Source organism: Populus nigra, chromosome 10 (assembly GCF_951802175.1).
Source record: "Populus nigra chromosome 10, ddPopNigr1.1, whole genome shotgun sequence".
Lineage (NCBI taxonomy): Eukaryota > Viridiplantae > Streptophyta > Magnoliopsida > Malpighiales > Salicaceae > Populus > Populus nigra.
The window spans coordinates 7,446,075-7,473,246 of record NC_084861.1 but is presented as its reverse complement, the minus strand read 5'-3'; the positions used below and the strand labels follow the sequence as shown (position 1 = coordinate 7,473,246).

The window sequence follows — 27,172 nt, the reverse complement described above, 5'->3', positions numbered from 1 at the left end:
TTTTTCAAATTGCAGACACGAAAATACCATCTTCTCCTTCATCATGTTTAAGAACAAATGTATAATTAGAGCATAAAATTGCTCTAATGGTGTCTTAAATCTACCTTAACTTGTCCTGAATTAAAAAAATATTTAACTGCTTCCACGCTCAAAACAGAAGAATATTGGAATTGGTTAGAAAACACATAACTAGCCCCGTAAACCATTTAATTCCATCTAAAAGTATTTTTAGAGAAGGATATGATTGAGGAATGATGTACAAAGATGGAGGATAGGATAGGAAAAATGGGAAGTTTGAGGGCTGAAGACGCAAATGTCATATAGTTAGCGTACTGATATGAGGTTTACCCATAGTTTACTGTCCTATCATACACTGATGAGTAGAGTCTGTCTTATAACAGCAAAGCGTCCCGCTCTCTCTCTGTTTCTCAAGAAAGCACAAAACAGAGCACACACTTTATCACTGTTTAATAACAACAAACACATCTACTCATCGAGATTTAAATCACAGCCCCATCACTCTCTAGAGAGAGAAACAAATACAAAAAAATATAAATATAAATATAAATAAAATAACTCTCTCTCTTCTTTCCCTTCCCCCTTTCTCTCTCTACATATCTCTACAGTCTTAGTAATTACCAGATGTGAGCCTGGAGAGAGAAACACAAAAACACTTCACTTTCCTTACTCTCTCTAGAAAATATCTGTAGCTGCTATAGATTTGGAAAAAGAATCTCTTTTTACTAGTACATTTGGATCTTGCTACTGCACATGGAAGTGAGTAGCGGGAGGTAAGCACGAGTATTAGATCGGAGGATATGGCGGGGGTTTACGGCGAGGGGACGGCGGTTCTTGAGGTTAATGGTGGAGGTACGGCCACGACGCCGACACCGCTTACTGTGTCTGGATCTTTTAAGGAAGGGCCGAAGAGCTCGTCGAGGAGGCGGGCATCGGTCAGGCCTAGCTTTGATGCAGACAACGAGTTCATGACGTTGCTTCATGGGTCGGATCCGGTTAAGGTGGAGCTTAATCGGCTTGAGAATGAAGTTAGAGGTGTGAATGTGGTTCGATCTACTGCTTTTTGAGCTGGATTATATTAATAATGATATTTATTTATTTATTGGTGGTTCTGTTCTTCGCTGTTTTGGTGTAGATAAGGATAGAGAGCTGGGTGAAGCACAAGCTGAGATCAAGGCGTTGAGGTTCTCTGAGAGACTTAGAGAGAAGGCTGTCGAGGAGGTCATTTCTCCACTCTATCTCCGTGATTTGTAGTGTTGTTTAAGGTTGTCTGGGTTCAGTTTGAAACTGTTTTTTGAAGGACTAATTTTGCTAATTGGGCTAATCTGTTTGTTACTGGTTGTTGATTTTTACTGTCATTGGAAGTTGTTCCTTTATTTGAAGTTAATTTGATTGCAATATTTTAGATATTGATTAATGTTTGATTATGCTAGTACTTTCTTGATGCAACTGTTAACTTTGAAGTTAATGGAAGATGGCATTTTTTTACCCGTACGATCTTGTATACGATTTTGCTTCGCTTGTGAGAAATGTAGATCCTGATAGCTTTTTGTCAAATGTTATTTTCTTTATTCAGGTTCTTTATGTTCCTTTAAGTCGGGTTAGTCAGTCATTTCCCTTGAATGATATGCCATGCATACTAACCTTTTCTAATTCATTTTGGTGATATTATATCATAATTGCTTGGTAATTTTATAATACTGTTAAGCTATATTAATTAAATGGGGAAATTGCATTGGTACCGATTGTTATCAGAGGCCATTCTGTTGTGTGTTCTTACCTGTTCCCTCTCCTCTCCTTTTATCAGAGGCCATTCTGTTGTCTGTGTTTACCCTCTCCCTCTCCTCTCCCTTTTCTTTTCCTTTTCATAAATTAATTTCCATTCATTATTCAACTTCTATTGCTAAGCTGACCTAGAAACTGGTTTGACTGTTAAAGTTCATTTCTTGTCTGTTGTTTTTCTTTAACTCACACCTGTTTCTTTAACTCACATTGTTTTTCATAAGTTTCATCATTTTTCTAGCATTTATGTCTATGTTTTTCACTGCTAGATTTCTGCATTCATCTCTTAGAACTGTTTTCTTAACTGTGCCTGGAATGGACTGGAATACACTCATGCACGTGAGAAATGATGTCTGAGGTTTTTAGTTCTCACAAATGTCCCTTAGTGTTCTGTCTATTGTATATATTTATCAGACATGCATTTTTTTTTCATATGGGATTTTCTTTTAACTGGACATGGACATGACCAATATATTTTGTAATTTTTTTTTGTTCAGGATTTTTTTTCCTTTCAGTGATTCAGTAGCGGTCTATGTGTTCCAAATTGATCCGATTTTATCTTATTGGGTTCTTTTGTGTCTTAGCTCACTGATGAACTCTCGAAGGTGGACGAGAAGCTCAAGTTAATGGAATCACTTCTAGAAAGCAAAGTATTGCTTGGGATCTCTTTCAATTCCTCCATTATTTTTTTACTGTTTTCTTGATACTAATTATAAATTTAATTAATATTGTTTTGCAGAATCTTGAAATAAAAAAAATCAACGATGAGAAGAAGGCCTCTATGGCAGCTCAGTTTGCTGCTGAAGCCACTCTTCGTAGAGTTCATGCTGCTCAGAAGGATGATGACATGCCTCCAATTGAAGCCATTCTTGCACCTCTGGAAGCTGAGCTTAAGCTGGCTCGCCAAGAGGTATTTTTTCCTTGAGCATAATGGTGATTCTTTGTCAACATGGACATATGTTGGTTGATTTATGATTTTTTTTTCATTGCTATGTTCTGTTGGTTCCTTTGAAGATTGCAAAACTTCAAGATGATAACAAAGCATTGGATCGTCTAACAAAATCTAAAGAAGCAGCTTTAATCGAGGCTGAAAGAACAGTTCAAGTTGCCTTGGCTAAGGCCTCCATGGTGGATGATCTCCAAAATAAGAACCAGGAGTTAATGAAGCAGATAGAAATTTGTCAGGTATTGCAAGCTTGCATGATACTCTTCATTCTTCTTTTATGAATTTGTTGGAAGGGATATTAGTGTATAAAATGAGAAAGGATATTTGATATCTCTAGTGTATAAAATGTGTACGCACTATTTACTGTTTGTGCATGCAGGAAGAAAACAAAATCTTGGACAAAATGCATAGACAAAAGGTTGCAGAGGTTGAAAAACTGACTCAAACTGTAAGGGAACTGGAAGAGGCTGTTCTTGCTGGTGGTGCAGCAGCAAATGCTGTGAGGGACTACCAGCGGAAAGTTCAGGAGATGAATGTAATGCTCAATACAATTTTGCTGGAACTCTTGGTTGGCATGCTTTGTTAGCTGCCCTAAATATGGTCTGCTTTTTATTGTGTTCTGCAGGAGGAAAGAAAAACTCTTGACCGGGAATTGGCCCGTGCAAAGGTAACAGCAAACAGAGTAGCCACAGTGGTAGCAAATGAGTGGAAAGATGCTAATGACAAAGTGATGCCTGTAAAACAATGGCTTGAAGAGCGTAGATTTTTGCAGGTTTTTGTTGAACTTGGGTTTTGTTTCTTTCTATTGTTAAAGCTCTGTTTGGAAGTTTCTTCGTTCCTAAAATGCCTTGCACTTTTCAATCCTAACCAATGTTAGATGACACTGTTATGACAGGGAGAAATGCAGCAACTTCGTGACAAGCTTGCTATAACGGAGAGGACTGCAAAGTCAGAGGCACAGTTGAAAGTGAGGATTTGATTTTTTCAGCTGAGGATTTTTTGCTGTTTGTTTTGTTGTATCTCCTGGTTCTGAAAGTAAGCTATGCTCTTGGCCTTTTTCAGGAGAAATATCAGCTGCGTCTTAAAGTGCTTGAAGAGAGCCTAAGAGGGTCTTCAAGTAATAATCGTAGTACACCAGAGGGAAGGGGTATAAGCAATGGGCCTTCTCGTCGACAGTCCTTAGGTGGTGCTGATAACATCTCAAAATTGACCTCCAATGGCTTTTTATCCAAGAGAACTCAGTCAAGATCTTTGTCCTCTAGCACTAGTTCAGTGCTGAAGCATGCTAAAGGAACATCAAAGTCGTTTGATGGGGGCACAAGATCATTGGACAGGAGTAGGAAATTGCTCTTAAATGGGGCTGGCCAAAATCATTCATTCAACCAACCTTGTGATGGAACAAAGGACACTGAGACACCTAGTCCATGGAAAGGAAACTCGGATGAAAAGCCCAATGAATTCCCACTGGCAGATACAGAGGATAGTGTCCCTGGAATATTGTATGAATTGCTGCAAAAACAGGTCGTAGCTTTGAGGAAAGCTGGTCATGAAAAAGATCAAAGCCTCAAAGATAAGGATGATGCAATTGAGGTTGATATTTTTGTCTTGTCTGTGTTATTCTCTGGTTGTTTATGCTTCTGGTTAATATTTTGTCATGATCGTTGATTTTACAGATGTTAGCGAAGAAGGTGGAGACATTAACTAAGGCTATGGAAGTTGAGGCAAAGAAGATGAGAAGAGAAGTAGCTGTAATGGAGAAGGAGGTTGCTGCCATGCGTGTAGAGAAAGAACATGAGAATAGGGCAAAGCGGTTTAGTAATTCGAAAGGGCCTGTAAGTGCTACTCAGATGCTTCCTGGGAGGTACTTGCTTTAGACTCTGAGCTCTATTCCTTTTTTAAAAAAATGATCCATGCATTGGACTAAACTAGTGTATCATAATGTGATTTGTGTTGGTGTTTACTTTTTTCCCTTAACCAGGAGCTAGCAGCTGCATTATAAGTTGCAAACTTTTTCCCTTTTGAAAAATAATTTTCAAATTTCTGGTTCATTCAATATCATTTTTTAGTGCCTTGGCATGAATATTTTTTTTTAATATAGTAGATAGTCATATTTTACATGTCAATCCATCCTTTCAGTAATGCATGCTGGGAAAATTCATGTCAAAAGTGATAAGAACATGCAAATAAGGATTGAATGGCAAGCAGCAAGCCCTGTAGTTTCTATGGGCTTGACTCATGCTTTATTTTTTACAGTAACAAATATTTAAGCTTGAGATCTAGTTGAGTGTCTTGAGGAATTACAGTTTAGTTTTGTTTTCTGACACAATGGCATGCCTAGAAAATTGAGAAACCAGGCTAAATTTTAACCAAACCAAGATCTGTGCCTATTTTTCTGTGTCCCATTTTTTACTGCTTGCAATTTTATGTATGTGTATGTGTGCGCACTTATGTGAATGTGTTGCAAAAACTAAATAAACATTGCCCTTTACCGGTCAACAATATCCTGGCCTGTTGTCTATATAGTTTGAAGCAACTAAAATGGAGGACAATGAACTATGAATTTGCCTATGTTCTTTACTGTTGTTTAGAAATTAAATCTAGAGCATTGAGTGCATAAGTAGAGAGGAAAATAGCTGGTGTATGTTTCTTGGTTCGAATTTCCAGTGAACCATGGACTGTCAGAGTAGAATTTTGAGGTAGACACAAGAACTGGTTACTAGCCTTTTGATATCCGAACTGGTTACTAGCCTTTTGATATCCTCCCTTAGTTGATGGGGTATTTCAATTTGATTCTTGAAAAGGTTGTCTAGGACCATGTGGAAAGGAATCTGGCATCTTGTGGTTTATGATTAAATTTCTGATGGTGTCAATACAGGGAATTTTTTTTACCTGGACGATAATTAACTTTTATGATTTCAATTATCCCATCTGGCAAACAGTGCTATAAAAATTAGTATTTAAGAGAAGTGGGGTGGTTAAGTATTTATTTGTCTTAGAGAGATCCTCATATTTTGTGCAGAAATGTATCACGCAGCGGGTTAACACGCAGCACTCAATGACAATAATCCGCACCCCAGGATGCAAGGAGTAACTGCATAGGTCTTGGTCTTCAGTTCTTTTTTATATTCTATATTTTTCCCTTCTCCTGTGATTGATTATATGATTGTAACTGGCATGCCGATGACCCTGTGTTCCACTGAAATTGTCAAGGAAAGTACATTCAGGAAGAGAAAATTACTGGAGGATGAAATCGGTATGCATCTGACATAGACTGTTATTCCTCTGTTTTAAGAGATCAGCATAATGATGGAAAAGAAGATAGTGACTTTGGGCTAACCTTTTCAGGTTTTTCTTTTGAGTGAACAGTGGTTGTGTGGTTGTATAGGTAGCTTATTGGGTTTCATGTGGTCTACCATTTTGCAGTTTATTATTTGTATTCGGCTGCTAGTGTGATTGTTATCGGTTCAGGTTTGTTAATATTGTTTTAATCAGATCAAATTCAGATCCTGTGGCTGTGTTTTTCATCTATAGTTTATTGTTGTTAATAAATCTATAACTGAGCTCTTTCTTTTATTTTCTGTTCGAATCATCTCTCAAAATAAGCCCGCCCGTCTTGGTCAAAAAGTATGCTTTGGTAAAATCATAACCGGTGCTCAATGCACAAGTGAGCGGCTTGGACTTGAAACTTTTGATTACACCTGCTTTGTAAATTATGAAGAAAAAACACAACATTTTTATTTATTTAGAGGACATGATTGCTCATGGAAAACATGAAAATTGCAAAGAAACATGATTAAAAAACAATTAATATATATATATTGCGGAACAACTCATCAGATTTAACTGGCCAAAGATTTTTGCGCGGTTATATTATTGTCCTACCGCGCTTTCTTTTGAATATATGTTTTTGTGTTGTTTGAGAAATTCGAAATACATCGGATTATTCAAATTACCCAATAGCGTGCAGAGCAAGCTGAGTCCTTAATATATAGCCCAACAAGAGTTGATTTATTTTAAGGTAACGTTGATTGAAGAGATAAGAGTTGTGAGATGCTTGCTATTGTAGATGAATGAATTTCTTGGTATGAAGAATTTGGTAAAGGTTTTACATTATGGTGCTTAGATCTTACAAAACTTTATACTTTTGAGGGGTATAATCTAAACAAAAATTAAATTTTATTGGTATGAGACGACCTGGGTTTCGTCTCAATCAGGTTAGTGAGTTTTTTTCTAAATAAAACTATATTAAAGCTATATTGTTTTGGTTTTCTTTTCAAGAAAATAAAATAAAATAAATAAGGGTTTTATTAATTCAGGTTAACCTAAACTAATCCTTCTCATAATCAGAGTTTTGAGCTTGATCAACTCGAGTAAAGTCTTATAATGTGTTGTTTGGAGTTGCGATTAAAATGATATCAAAAATATTTTTTTGTAAAACAATGCAAGCATCCTTGATACAAATACATTTTTTTACCGCAACAGAAGACATCTTACAGTTTCCAAGGTAGATTCTGATGATTGCGTGAATTTAACTCGTGAACATATGATTGGTTTCTTTAAAACTTACGTGTCTCTATTTGATATAGGGTATAGCATGATGATGTGTGTATTAAAATTGCATTTTGCTCAATTATAATTTAAAAGTAGCTGGTTAAATTTTACATAGCCCCACTAAATTTCTTTTCTTTAAATCTTGATATGAAAAAAGTGCAATCTATAACTTCTTTTAATCATAATTTTTCAAATCATAACAATAAAAATTATCATAATATCAAACACATACTATCAACCTATAACAAGGTGATACGTGTATTTAAATTATTTTGATGTGCTGATATTAAAAATAAATTTTAAAAAATAAAAAAATTACTTTGATATAGTGTTTTTAAAAAAATATTTTAAAAAACAACAGTTACCATAATAACAAACATTTCTTTAATATATAAAATCTTAGAATTAATTTTGATGGACAAAAAGATTATCTCAATAATAAACTTAAACTCATGTCAGGAGTTCGCATATTAAAAATATAACAGGAAAGCCAAATATACCATCAAAGTAATATTATTAAAAAAAATAAAATCTAATTTAAAGATTTTGTTTAGCAAAGTGTTTTTTCATCTTAAGGAACCTATCAGGGTATCAGAGTACGTTGAGATGTGAAAATGTATAGATTTGATTTTAGAATTCAAGGATCAATTAGAAATATCATCCAATAGACAGTCAAAATTGACCGATATTTTTTTTTTCGTTGGCTGTTTAACCTGACAACATATATCTTTAATTCTCAGAGTGAAGTAGCAGTATTGTTTTTCATTATCAGCCCTCAAGTTTTGTTATTTCGCATGATTCACCCTCAAGCTTTGTTCAGGATATAAGCACATCATTAAAATTTAATTTTACCACGGGGAAATATTTTGATAGAAAAAGATGTATAATATTCAAATGGAAACGCGCAAGCTAAGTTGGCGTGGTAATGGCGGTGCAACCTAAACCTTATCTGTCTCCAACCGTTTTGTTTGTTTACTAAGCATTTTCTCTCACATTCCACGTCCCCATCTAATTCTTGCCGAATACAGAATCTCCATTCCTTCTGCTGATCCAAACACCCCCTGTCATCCTTTCTTGCTTGGACCCTCAAACCGATCCTCCTCACATTTCTTGTCTTTCTTTCTTGCACAAAATCACACTCATTGCATCTGATCTAAAATATACATTTTGTTTTTTTTGGTTGAAAATAAATAAAAAATGGCTACAATGGAGAGCTTGATCGGTCTGGTAAACAGAATCCAAAGAGCCTGCACTGTTCTCGGCGATTATGGCGGTGAAGGCATGCCTCTCTGGGAAGCTCTTCCGTCCGTTGCTGTTGTTGGTGGCCAGGTCCTCTCTCTCGTAGCCTTTTTAATTTTAATTTTAATTCTCGCAGGAGTAATTAATTTTTGTATTTTTTGTGTTAATATACACATAGTTCTGGAAAATCTTCAGTCTTAGAAAGCGTTGTTGGCAGAGATTTCCTTCCTCGTGGATCTGGTAAACTCTGTAAACTTTCAGTGACGACTTGATTTGATTTTGATTTTGCATTTGCATTTGATTTCAATGTTTTTTTTTATTTAAAAAAAACAGAGGAAATAGAATATTTTTAATTACAGTCGTCAACCTAATCTTATGCAGGTACCCAGCGTCTCTTCCCACATGATAACTAAGCCATATGCTTGATAGAGCTAGTCTCTTCCCATGGACGATGTGTGCCTCTATACAGGTACAGGGTGCTTCACCCTACTCAAGGAGGTGTAATGTTATTAGTAATATTAGGTCTCAATGTTCTCAGGGGGCATTTTGCTATATTATAATGCATATTATATTTTTTACTTGAATTAGGACACACAAGTGCTTTTGTACATGGAGGAAAAGGAATGGTGAAAAATATTCTTCCCAGTCAACCAACAGCATTCTCATGCAGTAGAAAAAAGGAAAAGGAATGGTCAAACGCACATAATGCAAAACCAGCTAACAACCCGTTACATCCAGCATTCAATTTCTAGCACAAGTCATTATTCGTGAGTACTATATGATTGCAACCACAAGAAGCAAAGCGTGAATTTGTGCAGGACGTTTACACAAAACAGACAGTTGTTGTGGTCTTCATACTTACAGTACAAATACGAGCAAAAAGCATGGGGCAGGTATTCGGTGATGCAGAAAAAGATGTGATGGAGCGGAAGAACCTTATAAATGGCATGGGTCATCAAACAGAGTTTTCTGGAGTGGCTGGTGCAAAACTTGTGTCAATCGTAATATGGACAGCTCATTGTTAGATCATGGTTCTGAGTCTTGCCTGCTTGCTAAGCACAACTCATGCAATTCGTTTAGTATCCATTCCTCCCCAGTGTGCCCCCCCAATACTAGGACCCTAGTCCCTCCAACCACACAGGTGCTATGACCCCAGGCAAACTTTGGTGGCTGACCAGGAACATTGAGAATCCTCCATGATGGTTTCTCCTCAGCAGGATCCAACAGGAAAAGCTGAGAAGGAGAGTGCAGCCCAGCAATGGAACCACCAAAGATTATAATCCTTCCACAGGGCATGCTAACAGCAACATGATCTAGTCTGGGAGGGGGGACAACAGAACTATGGTTCCCAATGCCTGTTAATGCACTGCACTCCAGTTGCCTCCATTGCGGTTCTTCATCCTCCAAGTCAATGGTGTAGGCCTCGCCTGATCTCAGTCGTAAGTGTCCACTGTTGGCAAGTCCACCAAACATAAGAATTTTTGTCCGATCATAAACTGAGAGGGAATGCCCTAATCGAGATGGAGGTGCCCAGGAAGTTGGGATCTCTCTCCACATCGGCTTGTCTGTAGTGAGATCCAACATGTAGGTGTCACTGAGAAGTACCCCGGCATCTGTACATCCGCCTGAGACAACCAGCTTAGAACCTTCTATGGTGCAAGAGCTATGCCATGATCTAGGTAGAGGGGGAGTCCCGCCAGAAACTTCCTTCCAAGTAGGCTGTTTGGCATCCAAGTCCAGGACAAAAACATCATTGAGCAACCCTTGCCTACCACATCCTCCAAAAACCACCAACCAGGAACCCTTGAGGCAAGAAAGAGTGTGGCCCCAGCGCCCTGGTGGGGATGATTTCACACTAAAACGCTGCCACTCTGGATTTGCAGCATCCAGATTGAGAACAAACGTGTCATCCATTGGCTGCATGTTTACCCCTTCCCCTCCAAACAATACAAGTCTATTTCCTACTGCACATGCACTGAAATTGCAGCGTGAAGGCTCAACAGCTCCTCCAACTGTCAGTTTCCTCCAGCACACAGCCTCAAGCGTAGTTAGTTCCCTTGCCAGACGCCCCCAGCCCAACTTTTTAGTCATCAACTCCAATGCACCAGTGACTTCTCTTCCCCATGCATTTTGACAAACCATCTTCCTTACATGCTCATTTTTTGTTAATTGCCGGATTCTTCTGCATACAGATCCAATGGATGCAACATCCCTTGGCGTCAAGCGTGATAAAATGTTATGAGCCAATACTTCATCAGACAACTGAAGTATTCCACATATTTCTGGATGCCCAGTGAATGTTGATTGTCCACGCGGAAGAGAATAATTAGCCGATTGATCAGACAGCTGATTGCAAGTCTCTTTGAAGACTGGATATGATACATGGTTCAGATCTATTTTGGCTTCTGAAAATACCTGAATACCAATTATGTGTGTGATAGCTCCGTCATCGTCATGTATAGGTACAAGTCTGAGCCTGTTCACCAATGGAGTACCATCCTTCCTAAAGTTTAGAAGTTCACCTTGGAATTCCACCCCTTCCTCAAGACATCTTCTGATTTCAGAAACAACAACAGGATCTACTAAAGGATGCCTTCTTTGAGCATGAGGATCCCTGTATTGTAAGAACCGACTGAAAAGAAATAATTTCCAAAGCAGTCAATATCGATCCCTTACCTCGTAGAAAAATCTCAGTAAGAAAAATCACGGAAGCAAAAATATTGAACACAGAAACTGCACCTTAAAAAACGTTCATGGAAAACTAATCAAATACAAAAAAAATTTAAGCAAAAACACAAACAAAACCTGAATAGCTGCACTTAAAAGGTGGGCTAACTGGTAAATATCCATTGCAAAATGAGCATCGGAATTGGAAAACATAGTCAGGATATCAGCCATACGTGGTGCAAATCACAAAAGAAAGCCAAGAGGGATCACAGTGGCCAACCAAAACTCAGCATACTACTCCTTCCAAGTGATCAACAAGTTAAATTAAACCAGGGAAAAACAAAATCAGCAAGATGAGAATTCGTCAAATAAGGTGCCAAGAGGACCACCTCAGAAAACCAACAACTTAATTCTGAATACGAGGAACTAAACTTTAAAGCCTGTCCTTTTCTATTTAAACAGCATCCCATTGCCCCTAGCTCTCTAAGACCACCAAACAATCTCCAGAAGCACAAAAATTATAAGCAAGAGCTATGAAGTCGCACCTGAACAATAAGTAAATCATTAAAACTTAAAACTGTCTCTTGCTCACAACATAACAATCAGGCAACATAACCTTTTCAAGAATCCTAAGTAAAAAAAAAAAAAACGAACATCTCACGAGTAACCTCGTTCTTCTAAATTTTCTTCCTTCCATTGACCTATGACAAAAAGAGTTTAAGATGATCCCATCTCCTCGTCCCAGTAAAATAATAATAAAAAAAGTCTCGGGCCATTATTCCATCCTTCCTCTTAATCGGAATCAAAATCACTTGTAGAAAAATAGATTTTCTTATTACCTATCCTTAAATTTTTTTTTCCTCGCCAACCAAACAAGCTAGAAATCAACAGCAACAATGGTAATAAGCCCTGCGTCATCAATTTTAAAACGAAATCACATAATTTCCCCATTTTTCTACCAGCCAAACATGAATACCGACATTGAAATAAAACGAACAAAGTAATTGGAATTTAAAATATTCTTCTTTCTTTGTTTCAAGTAAAAAAAAATACAGAAAAGAGGAGGTATTGAAAAACGTAAATTGAAAAATGAAAGAATAAAAAAAAAAGTACCAGTTATGACCGAGGACCTCGTGAGCTTGATAGCCAGTGAAGTTCTGGAAGACCTTGTTGACGTAAATGATAGGAAAATCAAGCTCTAAAGCATCCGAAACTACAAAAGATGTGGGATTCGTTGGGTAGAAAAACAACCCTCCTCTTGTGTCCTCCATTAATGAAACCTCTCTTTCCAATTCCTCCTCCTCCTCCTCTTCTTCCTCCTCTTCCTCCTTCCCTTTTTCTTTGAAGGATTTGGCGCATTTCAGCCTTTTACCAGAGCTTTGAAACTCTTCTCCTTCCTCGTACTTTTCTTCTTGAGGTTTTGACATGGTCTTTGACTCTCTGTCCCCCCCTCACTCTCCCTCTGTGTGCGTGGAAAAACGAAAGAAACAAAATCGGAGAAAAAGAAAGAGACTCTTGCTGTGAGGATTGGAAGCGGAAGTTGAGTTGAAGTGAAGCGTGTAAGTGGAGTCACTGTGCTTCTGTTCTGCAACCCGAGATATTTGTGTTATTGCTACTTCGCTACTCACAATGGCCCTCTTCGTTCCCTTCATTTCCCAAAATGCCATCGATTCCTCTTTCCTTTAATGTTTCTTTCTTTTTTTAAAAAAACAATATTCATTTTAACCTTACAAGACAACTTTAATCTTAAAACATTTTTTCTCTAATATTATTATCAAATTTATTCTTCAATTTTTTTTTTAATTTTGATATATTGAAAGTGAACCTTTTAAATTTGTCTCATAATCATGCACAAATAACGTCAAATATTTATTATATCATAAATATTTTGGAAATAAAAACCTTTTTTTAATAAAAACATGAGGGTTCGTTTCAAACAGAACGTTAGTAATAAAATTAAAAACGTTTTTTAAATAAACACTATAAAATAATTATTTCTATCAATAAATGGTGGTTTGACGTTAGAAAAAATGTCAATCACGAGGATGGCAGTTTGGTAGTTTAAGGAATAGGCGAGGGCTTTAACGAAGAATACAAGTCCACGTCGGCTCGGTGATGGAAACGTGTGCTATATAAATATCTTGGAAACAAAAATATCTAGGACCTAACTGCCACCATTTAGCCTCCACGTCACCCGAAGATATTTATCTGGCGGGAATGGGATCACCTATTCCTCCCATCGTTCCCGTCCTTACTGACGTGTTTTTTTCTTTTTCTTTCTTTTTTAATCCTGTTTCTTACATTTAATCAATAAAAAAAATGCGTCATTAACTCAGTTTTATTTTTCAAATAATTATCTTATTAATCAATACACGTACTTCTTACACCTCGATGGGACCTCCAATCATCAAAAATAGAATATTAATTGGGAGTCCGATAGAATAATGTACAAAGTTTTCTTTTAATAATATATAATATATATAATTAAGAATAAATAATTTATCATAATAATTTCTTCTTTTCTTTTGGACATAACTTGCACCGCATGGGTTGAAAGTAGTAAATTTTGATTTTTAAAATGTTTTTTTTGTTGTAAAATATATTAAAATAATATTTTTATTTATTTTTAAAAAATTTATTTTTTACAACAATACATTAAAATAATAAATAATAATAATAATTTAAAGTTAAAAAAATCTTAAAAACACAGTTGAATTGCTGCTATACGAGAGATGCCTGATTCATGAGCTAACTGAATGTTTAATGTCTCTGTATCCATAATCATCTTCATAGCACCTCATAATCGCAGAATAAAAGACTAAAAAGCACAAGCAACAAAATATATGGAAGCATGCATCATTAGATAAGCTAGGTCCGTTTAAGTTACAGAATTGATCTGCTTCTTAGGTAACCCTTCATTTGCAATGCATAGAAATGGTTTGCCCATGATAAAAGCCCCAGGCCTGGACTCCAATTCGTTGCCTGCTGGAATTCTGCTGGAATCCACAACCGCCATGGATGATCAATAGTACAAGCTTATTAATCAAAAGACCAAGCCGAAAAAGTTCCCACACGGTACCGGCTCCTTTCTTATTTTTTTCCCTGGTACCAGATTACTAGCTTAATAGTTAACTAGAAGATTTGAGTGCATCCTGCCTAATACCCTGCAGAATTGCAACTAGCTTGTCGTGACGAGGAAGCAACTCTTGCCCCACAGGAAGCTCATGCAAATTTGTCACCCGTGTGTATATCAGAGGATTCTTTTCTGGCTCAAGAACTTTGTAGGTGCTAAATGTTGTACTCACCAGAACGTCCATGAATCCCAGTTTTTTCCCATCACTGGTCCGAATGTCCTCTGCAGAGAATTCCTTAATGCCCTCCTCCAATACTTTCATTTTCTCCTGCACTTCCTCTACTGCCTTTTCTTGTGCTTCTTCATCGCTCAAGATAACCTTACCCGTGGACTCAAATAGCTGCGTTGATTAACTTGTCAGTATCGATATATTCTAGCCTTGGCTTGCAATGAAAATTAAATAAAAATATGCTTTATATACCTGTTGTTGGATAAAACTAACCCAGAAAGCGGACTTCGGCTCCTTGATAAGGATCAACGGGCCGAAGCCTTGATGTATTTTCCCAGGCCTCGTCAGTATATTCCCAGTATAACAAGGGGCTCGATGACAGGTTAATTTCCCATTATGAATTATTACAGGCACTCTCTTGTAAACAGGAGTTTACTGAAGGAGCAATGGACTCTTGTTCCTTAAATCCTCTTCCACGTCCTCATAAGGCATGCCTTTAATTTTGAGAGCCATTTCCACCCTCTTAGAGTAACTACTAGCCCACATTCCATGTAGTGTTACTCTATCTGTCTCCTCCATCTCTCTGATCTGTTTCCCTCTATATTTCTCTGTTTTCGACGTAATGCTAGTGGAGGATATATATATAATACAGAAAAATGAATGCCACATTAATTTTCTTTCTTCCCATGTTAATGAATTGCTTGTCAATGCTCAAGGATCATATGATTGAAGACTAGCATAAATCAACCTTTTTTTTGTCACCTAACAGTGCATTTTTTTTTTCAAACAAATTAAAGAAATCTGATCGAAGTTGAGATCGTTGAATCAGGATTAAACAAAATGTTGAGATCATTGACCGGATATGGATTCCACTTTCTTTGTGCCCACGAAATTAATTGTCGAACTGATAATTTTCTTAAATGGATGATGCGGTTCCAGGATGGCCCATTATGAAAATGATAAGTTCAATTTCGGCTGGAGTCATCATGCTTTAGGAAACGTGAATCCTTCCAAAATGTCAATTTCTGCTGAAAGCTAGAAATTAAAATACTTTCCAAAATGTCATTTAGGAGAAAGACGGCTCTTGAAGGCTTCCCATGTTAGGTCCTTCTCTAGATACTCTATATTAGAGGGGTTGAAAGGACCTTTGATTCTGTCTATGGATTTTATCACTGCCCTTGCTGGAAGAACACTTCTTGATGGATCTGGTGAAGTCCCGTAGCTAAGGCATGAAGAGAATCCCTGAGGTTACAAACAAGAAACACAATTGAAAAGAATAAGCATTGTTAAACTAAGGGGTGAAAAAAGAGCGAAGGTGAAAAAAGATTTCCCTCAAAATTTCTTTACCCCTTCCCCTGCAACGTTAACATTTAACCTTTTTTTTTGTTGTTAATTCCTAATCTCCATTAAACGTTTTTTAGAGGTTTCTAAAAAAACCCAGGGCTTGCTATCCAACAAATTTCAGATGGCCTTGTTATATCTTACAAGTGAATTTGCCATTCAATCCAGTAGCAAATCACTTCGTAGAGTTACAATCCGCCCTTAAAATTCGTGCACGATTTATCTTTCCCACCTATTTTTCAATATTTATTTGTTTCAAAAAGAAAAACGAAAAGCATATATGTTTGCTATGGGGTTCTTTTTTCCTGGCAATTCTTTTTAATAGATTCTTGAACAATTATACTTTTACCAGACTTCCTTCTGGATTAATAAAAATTCAAGTCCAAGAAATTCGCGACATGTGCAATTATGAAGATTTCAGGACGCATTTTCAAGCCACATGCTCCCATATATGATACCCTCCATAAAAACAATCCTCACACAGGGAAAAGGAAGAAGGATAACAAGAATTTTCACAAGATTAAGCGCTATAATTACCTTAAAGATGAGCACCTCCACTTCCTGTTCATCTACAATCGCATGCACAAGAAGGGCTTCGCCTATTGCTGACTGGCTGTAAAATTCCAACATTGCAATCTCCAGATTATGTCCATATTCTTCTTTTCTATCATCCTCGTCTTCATCCTCGTATCTCACTGATCTTCTCCTCGCTCTGCAACGAGCGGTTGGAATTTCTTGGGTGCTCAGTTTTACAGCTTTAATGGTGGAGATAGTAGCGGCAGTACTGTTGAAGATTGGAATGTTTGTCTTTGATAGAGTAGGTTGTAACGTGGAGTAAGAGGATGGCGTAAGCCACCCCCTTGCTGTGTGCTTCGACATGGGCGACAGAGACACCAGACGCTCTAGGTTCCTTGATTAGTTTTGCTTGGATGTGATTTGTTTGGGAAGATAAGGTCAGATGGATAGCGTAGATTTTATAAGAGGTTTTTATTTTCGTCCATGGGGATCACTTCGCTTTTAAGCTTTTTTTTAATTTAATATGTTGTTTGAAATTTTTTGTATGTATTTTAATTAATTTTACAAGTTTTAAAATTAATAATTATATAAAATTTTAATTATTATTATATAAATCAAACTTGAAACCATGTAGAAACAAACCTTTTAATAAAAACTATTATTATTCTTCACCACTTAAATGGTTAAAAGTTTAATTGAGGACGAGCTTATTGCCTCGTATGAACAGACCGTGTCAGAAAAGCATCTAAGAAGAAGAGGAAGAAAAAAAGAGCTAAGACCAGAGAGAAATTAGTTAAATCCTTGCAATTCAATCCATGCGAACTCTGATTATTTGATATGGTGAGATTAAAATATCCATAAAATATTTAAAAATATTATTTTCCAGTGGTTGGAAAAATTATGGTCTCGATACGTGTATAGTTTTTTAAAAGAATTTTCAATTACTCACGTAATAGTCTATTATTTATTAATTTAAATATGCTTATCAACTATTCAAAGAATTTCAGAGAACATTCAAATTGAGGAATGTAAATGCAAATTCGAATGTTGAATTGAAGTATACATAAGCTTGAATATTCATAATTAAAAAAAATAAAAATAAAAATTAGAGAGCATTGAAATGAATACTGTAACGAATCAGGGTATGTTTCATAATCACACACTCAATTTGTCGGCTCCATATTGGAGCAGATAGACGAGGCGGGGAGAAACAAACATGCGCATTCAAGGCGCGGCAGGACGCCACCAGGTTGCCTTCAAGGCGCCAAACGTTGTCAACGCTCGGGCACCGTGTCACTCGACATGCAATGAATGACTCTGCGCCAGCCACCTTCTATTCGTTTAGTCTTACTGAGAGGACGTACCCCAAAAATAAACGCACGCGGACCACCTCCTTGCGCTTTGGTAGGGACCCCTAGCCAGGAGTGGAGCTGGGATAATTTAATAGGGAAGCTAAAACTAATATAATAAGATATATATATATATAATTTAATTTAATTTACATGAATTATAAAAAAAAACCTGATTTAGTTTTATTCAAACAAATATATGATTATCTTTGCATAAGATAAAATATTTAAAATAATATTGAATTGAGTTAAAGTTATGAAGTTAATTTTATATGGGTATGTGTTCTTTAAAGAACTCAATTTGACTAGAAAAATCATGTTTAATTGTATATTAAATCTTGTAATAGTAAGATACACGTAAAAGAAAAAAATTGAAAAATTTGGTGGCTATGCTAAACACAAGATATAAAAAAATCTAAGTATAATCAAAACAAACCCCTAAAATATATCAAATTAATTATATAAAAAAACATTCACTGAAATAAAAAAAAAAGGTAAGACTAATAGATCTAGAAAAAAAATAGTAGAATTATATATGTTAAAAAACCTCATTAAATTATTAACAAATATAAAATAAATAAATAAAATTTAAGTGATTAATTACCTTGTTTTGATGAACAATTAATTAGCAGTTCTATTTTAACCTTTCCACGTTACTTTATAATATTTTTTTTTCTTAGAAGTCAATAAAAAGAAGAGAGAGAAACTATAAAGAAAAATAATTAGATTGAAAAAGTTATTTATTTTTTTTAATTATTTTCATGAACAGATAATTTTAAAACCAAAGATAATTATGAAATAATAATTTATTATTATACAGCTCATCTATTTAGAATAAAAAATATCACTTGTTATATTTAAATATTAAATAAAAAAAAATTTAAAATGTTTTGTAGAACCCGAGCCCACACTTGCTTCCTTTTAGTTTCGTCTTTGCCCTTATCTGCTCACTATCCCGTCGAGTTTTTATTTTCATGTTACAATTTATTTTTAATTTTTTTAATTTAATAATTTATAATTTATAATTTTTAAATTTTTATTTAATATATTTTTAATTAAAAATATTTTTAAAAAACATCACGTTTCAAAATAAAAACCACTTATCCAGAAACAAAAAAGTCCAATTGATATTGTTATATATCTTTTATAGTTTTTATATGTTATATTAAAAATAAAAATATAAAAAATATATTATTTTAAAATATTTCTAATTAAAAATACTCCTACTAAATCTCCGTGACATTTTTTAGCTAATCCAAGTCACTGGCAAACCTGTTGAGGCGATGGTGTTTTACCATGACTCTAACTATATCATATGTTTTCTTTTAAACAGTTAAAGGATTATTTTCAAAACATCTTGTGTGCTAGCCGTGGAGATTCAAGTCCTTTTTAGTCGATGTAGAGACATTTTTTATATATATATTAATATGATATACTTAATTGTCGAGTATTAATCTTAATATCTAAACCCAACAAGTAAAAAATAAAAACATTTTTGACCACCGAACTTATCTTCTGTAAGACAAGCACTTATATAGACAAGACTTCAACTATAAATAATATCGCAAGGAAGCTTAAATAGTTAAATTTTCGGGTTTGTTTTTTAATAATTATAAATTTAAATCTTTTCAAGATCATTAAAAAAATTATATCGTCGTTAATTTTATAGTTTGTAAAATTAATTGAAATGCGAGCAAACTAACTTAAATACCCGCATTAATAATCATAAAAAAAAAGTTCAACTATGAAGAATTGTTGCTAATTAATAATGTTTATGGTTTTAAACCATGGTCTTGGTTGTAGATACATGGTTACAGACTTCAGCCATCACGTAGTGACATTTATGTGGAATTATTAATTACTTGTAAACATATAGCATAAATTATGAAAATTTGATCATGAGTACTAGAGAAAGTGTAAAATAATAATAATAATAATTTTCTTAAAACATACTTAGCAGCAGCAGTCACTAGAAATTTGCTTTTCCTATGTTTTTTTTAATATATTAAAATAATATTTTTTTAATTTTTTAAAATTTATTTTTAATATTAATACATAAAAAAATTTAAAATTTTTAAAAACACCTACACTGCAATAACCCGGAAATGACCCTCCCATGTCCCATCAATATTATCATTCATTCGGCATTAAATAAATGAATAAATTCTTATAATTACAAAAAAGGACCTCTTTTATTGCCCCTCACGGTCACGCATTATCCAACTGTCTTTCCTACCTTCTCTCTCTCTGCTTTCCCCTCGCTTCACATTACTGGAATTCAAAGCCTTGTAGAATTGAATCAACAAAAAATCCCGGAAATTTATCCCAACTTCCCTCACTATTTATCGATCTGAACTCTAAATATCCTCTAACTTCCCGAGATTTCTCTTTTTTTTCCCTTCAAAATTTCAGGGTTTCCGTTAAAAGATCTAGCGTCCTCAAAATCCACACCCAATTCCTCCAATTTTACGCCTTTGCCACTGGACATGTTTAATTTAAGCTTATTAACTTCAGAATTTGGCAGCAGAGAGTGTGATTAGTAGTGGGTTGGTGAGTGGCTCAGTTTCTGTTTGGAATTGAAATGGCTGCTTTGCAGCGAGTAGCGCCGAGCTTGGGCACGAGCGCAAGCACTTATGGATCGTGTAAAGGTGCAGGTGCAGATGTATTAGTGTCTGATCAGTTCCCGGCTGGTTTACGGGTTCTGGTAGTGGACGATGACATCACTTGCTTGAGATTGCTTGAGAAAATGCTTCGCCGCTGCCTTTATCACGGTTAGTTTACCCTGTTTCCTTTTCTGATTGCTCAATTTGAACAGAGATAGGCGTGGAAGGAGATTAATGGGGTTCTCTGGGACTACTTTTTGATGCATTTTCATGTCTGGTGAGTGTGAGTGAGTTAAATTTGGATGGAAGTTGGTTAGTTACTGATAGAGATAGAATGATAGTTGCAAATTGATAAGCTGCCTTGCCCATAAGTTTACTGCAACTGGTGAAACCATTCAATCGAAATTCAAAAAAAAAAAAAAAAACTAGAAGAAGTTTAGTCCCTTGCAAGTTGAAAACAGAGGTAACCAGATGAACTTTCATTGAACAAGTTAAGAAAGCTACACAAATCAATCCATATTGTTGATTTACTTGTCAATCTCAATAAAAAAAGGTTTCTTATATCGCTCAAAATGCACTTGTAGTTCTTCTTTACCAAATCTAAGCCTAATTGATTAAAATTTGAAAACATTGGTATATACACTCAAAACCCAAGTTTGATCCTGCTGCAGAGTTGAGTCTCTGCAATTTCAAAATTGATTTCAGCATGCTATTGAACTCATATTATAGAAAGCTTCCCGCGCATGATTGAAACAATACCCAGCATTGATGTCACATCTCCGATCAGAGATAACAGAAGATGAAGATAATAGCTCACAACAATTGCAAGATACAGCCACCTAACTCAGGAAAGTGAAAAGATCAATGACTGAGTTATGGAGACAGATGAACCTTAGGCAAGGACACTGACCTCCTCGGTAGAAATCATCCCGTCCATCCTCTGTTTTTTTTTTTTTGCATGAATGCAGAATTGGGCCCATGAGACTGCACTCTGATGCTGCCTTTTTTCTCTCCGGATTACAAGACCATAATCCTCTTGAAGTTACGAATAAATCTCAATGGGAGCTCCACGGAGAAAACTGTTTATCCAAGTAACACAACACAAAATTGGACCTCCGCCAGCAGAAGAGCATGGGATAAATTATTGCTTCGTGAGTAGTGATAATAGCACAAAAGTCAGTTCTTGGTATTATATCAAAGAACTGTCCTCATATGGATTTTCAAGAAAACACAAGAATAAGATCCGGAAAACACTTCAATTTTAAAGGTTTTTAGACGTACTTGTAGAATGAAGAAGAGTTTAAATCTAGAAACTAAATGCGAATTTGACAACTTCCTATTGTACCTATAAAAAATATTTTCATTTTATTTGTTGATTGCAGTTACTACATGCTCCCAGGCCACAGCTGCTTTGAAACTTTTGAGGGAAAGGAAAGGCTGTTTTGATGTGGTACTAAGTGATGTCCATATGCCTGATATGGATGGATTTAAACTCCTTGAGCTTGTTGGGTTGGAAATGGACCTCCCAGTTATTAGTGAGTGTATATTCCTTTTTTTCTCAGTAAGGATCTCTAAGTTGTGTATCAAACTGTTGACACAATAATCTGTCCTGCAGTGATGTCTGCTGATGGGAGAACAAGTGCTGTAATGAGAGGAATCAGTCATGGAGCTTGTGATTACTTGATTAAACCTATACGTGAAGAAGAGCTCAAGAATATATGGCAACATGTTATTAGGAAAAAGTGGAATGAGAACAAAGAACAAGAACATTCTGGAAGCTTTGAGGATAATGATCGGCATAAAAGAGGGAATGATGCTGAAAATGCATCTTCTGTTAGTGAAGGAGCAGAAGGACTTTTGAAAGGCCAAAAGAAGAGGAGCATTGCTAAAGATGAAGATGATGCTGAACTTGAAAATGATGATCCCTCTGCATCAAAGAAGCCACGTGTTGTGTGGTCAGTGGAGCTCCATCAGCAATTTGTCAGTGCTGTAAACCATCTTGGAATCGACAGTAAGATCTTTAATGATCCTTCCCTTTTAATTGTTTGTGTTTTTCTATTTGAGGAATAATTTAGATGTGTGTGTGTGTGTGTGTGTGTTTGCATATGGTAGAAGAAAGATAGAATAGCATAACTAACTAGGACACAAATGAGGGAAAATAGCCCCACACAAATCTCCTAATAACGAGCTAAGACACCTTCTTGGAGGGGAAACTAGTGTTAAAAGACCTAACAGTGAAGAAAAAGCATAATTCGCTAACCAATCAACAATGATGGGCTTTAACTACCCATTCTCAAACTAGAAGGCGACAAGTTTGCTGAATAAGAGGGTAGTTATCTGTAACAGCCATTCTAATAGTGAAAAAAGATGTGTATTATACTTCGGCGATGAGACATGTAAATGCTTTAATGTCATTTCAGAGCTAAATTTGAATGGCCATTGTATCTTTTGCTCAATGCAACTTTTTGGCTACCATTTCAGAGGCTGTACCTAAGCGAATTCTTGAGTTGATGAATGTGCCTGGTTTAACTAGAGAAAATGTTGCAAGTCATTTGCAGGTTTGTATTTTTCCCTACTCAATCTTCCATAATTCCTTGTGGTTCTTTCCTTTTTTTTTTTTTTTTAACTTTTGTTTTGGGGCTGGTCCCTCTGGGTTGTTCTCATGCAAGCATTGGACTTGTATCCTTGGTGCTCTAAAGGATGCGTTGTCTTACTTGTCTTCTTCTGTCGCTGCCACATTTCATGCTGTTATACTTATCATATGACATGACAACAACCAATGGGGTTTGTGAATGAGTTTCATTTGCTTTGAGAGGATTAGTACCACCAATATGACTTACTTAGATCTAGCATGCCGTGAGCAATAAAGGGGTAAAATGACACATCCTTTCATGTAGACCTTTTGCTGTTTATATTTTGCTATGTGAAGAAAGCACAGCAAGTGTTGCTATTTTTTTTTTTGACAAAAAATATAACCAATTGTCATAGATACTAGAACCTGACATAAGTGAAAGCATAGTGATCATACTTGATAAAAGTAATAGCATACATAGAATTTTTTTTTACTGTTTGCTTCATTTTTCATGTATTACTGCATGTTTAGGGTGAATGGATCATGGTTTGAGTCACCAAATAAGTTTCTAGTTGATCCTTCAATATTTAGTGAAGTTCATAATTCCCAATATACTTTTGGTTATTTCTCATCTACTTGTGCCTTTGGAATTTAATTTTGAGATTTTCTACTGAATTTATGGATTGACTCTCAATTTCCTACATGCATTTTCATAGGATACTGCAATAACAATTGAATTTTTAGATTTTTAAATATTAAATACAAGAACGTGTCTTCATACAGAACAGTATGAAGTTATATTTCAACAATTCAGATGTATTGAAGTCATTCATTGTGTTAATACTCTTTAGCTTGGCTTCTTCTGATATCAATTTTCAGAAGTTTAGACTATATTTGAAGAGATTAAGTGGGGTTGCTCAACAAGGTGGGATTTCTAATCCGTTCTGTGGACTGTTGGACTCAAATGTAAAGCTTAATCCGCTTGGAAGATTTGACATCCAAGTTTTGGCCGCCTCTGGCCAGATTCCTCCACAAACATTAGCAGCACTGCATGCCGAGCTTTTTGGTCATCCTGCAGGCAGCATGGTTACAACAGTGGACCAACCAGCTCTTTTACAAGCATCCGTGCAGGGTCCAAAATGTATTCCTGCTGAACATGGTATGGCATTTGGTCAGCCATTAGTAAAATGTCAAACCAACATGTCTAAACATTTTCCACAAAATGTGGTCTCTGCTGAGGAAGTTGCTACAGGATTTGTAGCCTGGCCCTCTAACAGCGTTGGAATAGTAGGACCCATTAGCAATCTTGGAGGGATGAGCAGCAAAAATAGTAACATGTTAATGGACGTGGTGCAGCAGCAGAAACAGCAGCAACAATCACCACAGCTGCCATCATTACCAGAGCCTAGCCGTATAATTAATGTACAGCCATCTTGCCTTGTGGTCCCTTCCCAGTCATCAGCCACTTTTCAAGCTGGAAACAGTCCTGCTTCAGTCAATCAGAATTGCAGCTATAGCCGAAGTCCTATGATTGATTACAGTCTTCTGTCACCTCAATCAAATAATTCCTCATTGAATATTGGCCAAATATCAAATGGGGATCTCAAAACCACAGGTGTAAGTGGGTACTCGGGCTCAGGTTCCATATCTCCTTTGTCATCATGCTCTGTAAATCCTGACAATTCCTCTCAGCAAGGTCAAAGCTCAACCATGACAATTCGAGCTGCAAGACAATTACCAGGACTTGGTCCTAATATCTCTAACTTCCAAGGTTCCTATGGTGCTAAGTCAAGTGAAGTGCTTGATCAAGGTCCTCTTAGGAATCTTGGGTTTGTTGGTAAATGTACTAGCATTCCAAGCCGGTTGGCTGTGGATGAATTTGAATCAACAATGAGCAACTTGGAACATGAAAAATTATATATGGAGACAAACGGTAATAAAGTGAAGCAGGAGCCAAACGGTAATGCAGTGAAGCAGGAGCCAAACGTTGAATTTATGGATAACGCCAAAGTTCTCATCCCAATATTACCACAATTGCCCCCAAATATAAGTGATCTCATGAGTGTTTTCACAGAATAGGTAACTTGGCTACTTGGATATGACATAAATTTGTTTATCCTTATTGCCTGTATATAGGAATTTCAATATGCTGTTGTTGCTGATATCATCAATCTTACTTGGACTGGGGATTTTACTTCATTAATTTAGTCTGATCTAAATATACAATTTGGCTAGCTTCATAGTTTTCGCATGTGCTTAGGATCATAATGTGCTCTTTTCTGTGGAGCTAGCAATCTCACTTCACGAACTGTTTTGCCTGCAGAACTAAATTTTAGTTTGTTTTGCTGGCATTGGTGGATGTTACACTCTTCTCTTTCTGTCCTTTTAATACTACCTCACTAAATTATTGAAGATAGAAATATAAGTTGGTAGCACGAGCGTTTTGGATTATTATTACCTGAGTGGTCTAGTTGCTCAAAAATTCATTTCTTTAAGAGGACCATGCATCTTTTTATTGCTACTCTCCGTTTTGGTTTAGACTATCTATCTTATGCTGTAACCAACTGGATGCGCCAGTGATAGAAAATTTCATTTCCACGAGAGCCATTTTATGTGTGCTCGTAGACTCATCAAATCTAGCATTTGTAGATGATTTCTTTGCTTTTGCTATCACTGAGACGCCATTTTGCGATCACCATGTCTTATTGTGATATGATTTGAAATCTCCATGAGAAGTGCATGTATGGTCTTTCATAGGTTGCTTCTCTAATCGAATTGCAATTCATTGCAGGTTTGTATTTGTGAGGTTCCCACAGCTAGAAAGAATTCGTTTCATATCACCAAAGAGTTCAGGAGGAGTTCGAATCTTAATTCCCACGGGTAGAGCTAGAGCAGATTTGTTTCGTAGCATCAGATTCAAGTTGAAGTCCGGGTATTATTTATTGTAGACTTTTTATTTATGGTGCCTGCGTCAGGCGCACTGTGGAGCCTCCCCAGTATCCATCGTTTGGCAAATTTGTCATTTTGTGAAGTTCCATTGAAAAGCTGGGGTTGAAGTTGTAGAAGCACGAAGTGCTAGTATTATCTTCTAGTTAGCCTGTAGGCTGTAGGGAAAATAAGATTGTATCAGACCACAACAGCTTCAAATGCCTGTCCATCATGATGTATCTTGCCGCCATAATTATGTAGGTACGTGGTTTAATGATGATAAATGATCATTTTTTAAACCATGCTTCTGATCCAGTAATTGTGCATTCCTTTCTGTTTTTTCCCATGGACAATGGCAAATGATAACCTTCGGTCACATGCTGGGAAGATGTAGAGAGAATAATTTAACGAGTGTCTCGCGTCCAAGCATGACTAGGCTGACCATATGATTAATTGCCTAGCAAGAAGAGATTAAAGGGAAAGATTTGTTTGCTTTTGTGCTGCTAATGGCATTGCTTGCTCTGAATGTTAGTCATGGAAGTACTGAAATTCAAAAGGAACCAGAGCTTTGTACAGCTGATTAAAAAAAAGTAAAAGAAAAAGAAAAAAAAAGGCAATGGCATTGGACGTCACGTTTCCCGCGGCAGGATTTTTGTGATTCTGTTCCCCCCTTGTTCAACTGGAATTCTCTCCTTTAATGCTCATTTCTCTTTCTCCATGTGTGACCTCTGAACCTTCCTAAGAGACTGCATAAACACATGTCTTCCTCGATCTCTGTTTCGAACCAAAGCAGGACCCTGCTAGAATCAGGCTGTGTTCCAAATGGAGAGAACCCAGGAAATTGCTTTGACCTAAATGAGGAGACCAGGTGGGAAGCTTGGTTCTTCCACTGAGGTAGCTTTCTTGTGATGTAGAAGTAGTGTGATTGTGTTGATGTATTTAATTTTGGAAGATGTTATTTTTATTTATTTATATTATTTTTAATGTTTTATGAAGATGAGTTTTATTTTTTAAAAATAAAAAATATTTATTTTTAGATAATATTTATAATACATGCTACTATTTATAACTCATATTATAAGTTTAAATTGATTTGAATTATTTTTTTAATTTATTTTTTAATATTAAATTAAGTTAATTAAAAATTATACATATTTTTAGACTTATCAAATCATATAAATAATTAAAATAATTATGAATAAATATATTAAAATATAATTCACCCTATTAAATGATATTTTATTATTGAAAAGCATGTAAGACAAAAAAAATTATATAAAAATCTTATTACCAATTTGTCTCTTCTAAAGTCTAAACAGCAACACATGAGAGATTGTTGAGTGCGTGTACAAGAAAAC

The 27,172-nt window shown here is 35.9% G+C and overlaps 5 protein-coding genes and 1 long non-coding RNA gene across 6 annotated transcripts; 3 read left to right on the top strand and 3 right to left on the bottom strand.

The window, feature by feature from the left end:
* The first annotated feature begins 415 nt into the window (after window positions 1-415).
* Window positions 416-6,253, top strand: LOC133704558 (microtubule-associated protein 70-2-like). The gene is made up of 11 exons (XM_062129413.1): window positions 416-1,053; window positions 1,154-1,239; window positions 2,385-2,450; window positions 2,540-2,710; window positions 2,815-2,985; window positions 3,126-3,281; window positions 3,372-3,518; window positions 3,642-3,713; window positions 3,809-4,336; window positions 4,420-4,607; window positions 5,766-6,253. Exons 1-11 carry the CDS (start codon window positions 819-821, stop codon window positions 5,803-5,805), a joined length of 1,860 nt encoding a protein of 619 aa, XP_061985397.1. The 5' UTR covers window positions 416-818; the 3' UTR covers window positions 5,806-6,253.
* A 1,954-nt stretch (window positions 6,254-8,207) lies between these two features.
* LOC133704312 (uncharacterized) lies at window positions 8,208-11,385 on the top strand. The gene is made up of 3 exons (XR_009844040.1): window positions 8,208-8,776; window positions 8,918-9,005; window positions 9,125-11,385. It is a non-coding gene; the product is annotated as an uncharacterized LOC133704312 (long non-coding RNA).
* On the bottom strand, window positions 9,240-12,795 carry LOC133704311 (adagio protein 3-like). The gene is made up of 2 exons (XM_062129109.1): window positions 12,317-12,795; window positions 9,240-11,168 (listed from the first exon to the last, which is right to left on the bottom strand). The coding sequence occupies exons 1-2, from the start codon at window positions 12,628-12,630 to the stop codon at window positions 9,563-9,565; spliced, it is 1,920 nt and encodes a 639-aa protein (XP_061985093.1). The 5' UTR covers window positions 12,631-12,795; the 3' UTR covers window positions 9,240-9,562.
* Window positions 12,796-13,944: 1,149 nt separating this feature from the next.
* LOC133705255 (glutathione S-transferase U10-like) lies at window positions 13,945-15,084 on the bottom strand. Its single transcript, XM_062130393.1, has 5 exons — window positions 14,942-15,084; window positions 14,758-14,845; window positions 14,367-14,676; window positions 14,091-14,238; window positions 13,945-13,999 (listed from the first exon to the last, which is right to left on the bottom strand). Exons 1-5 carry the CDS (start codon window positions 15,082-15,084, stop codon window positions 13,945-13,947), a joined length of 744 nt encoding a protein of 247 aa, XP_061986377.1.
* A 369-nt stretch (window positions 15,085-15,453) lies between these two features.
* On the bottom strand, window positions 15,454-16,810 carry LOC133704904 (uncharacterized). The gene is made up of 2 exons (XM_062129962.1): window positions 16,384-16,810; window positions 15,454-15,747 (listed from the first exon to the last, which is right to left on the bottom strand). The coding sequence occupies exons 1-2, from the start codon at window positions 16,723-16,725 to the stop codon at window positions 15,568-15,570; spliced, it is 522 nt and encodes a 173-aa protein (XP_061985946.1). The 5' UTR covers window positions 16,726-16,810; the 3' UTR covers window positions 15,454-15,567.
* Window positions 16,811-19,904: 3,094 nt separating this feature from the next.
* LOC133705453 (two-component response regulator ORR21-like) lies at window positions 19,905-26,129 on the top strand. Its single transcript, XM_062130665.1, has 6 exons — window positions 19,905-20,482; window positions 21,697-21,849; window positions 21,930-22,325; window positions 22,796-22,872; window positions 23,766-24,965; window positions 25,678-26,129. Exons 1-5 carry the CDS (start codon window positions 20,293-20,295, stop codon window positions 24,963-24,965), a joined length of 2,016 nt encoding a protein of 671 aa, XP_061986649.1. The 5' UTR covers window positions 19,905-20,292; the 3' UTR covers window positions 25,678-26,129.
* Window positions 26,130-27,172: the final 1,043 nt, after the last annotated feature.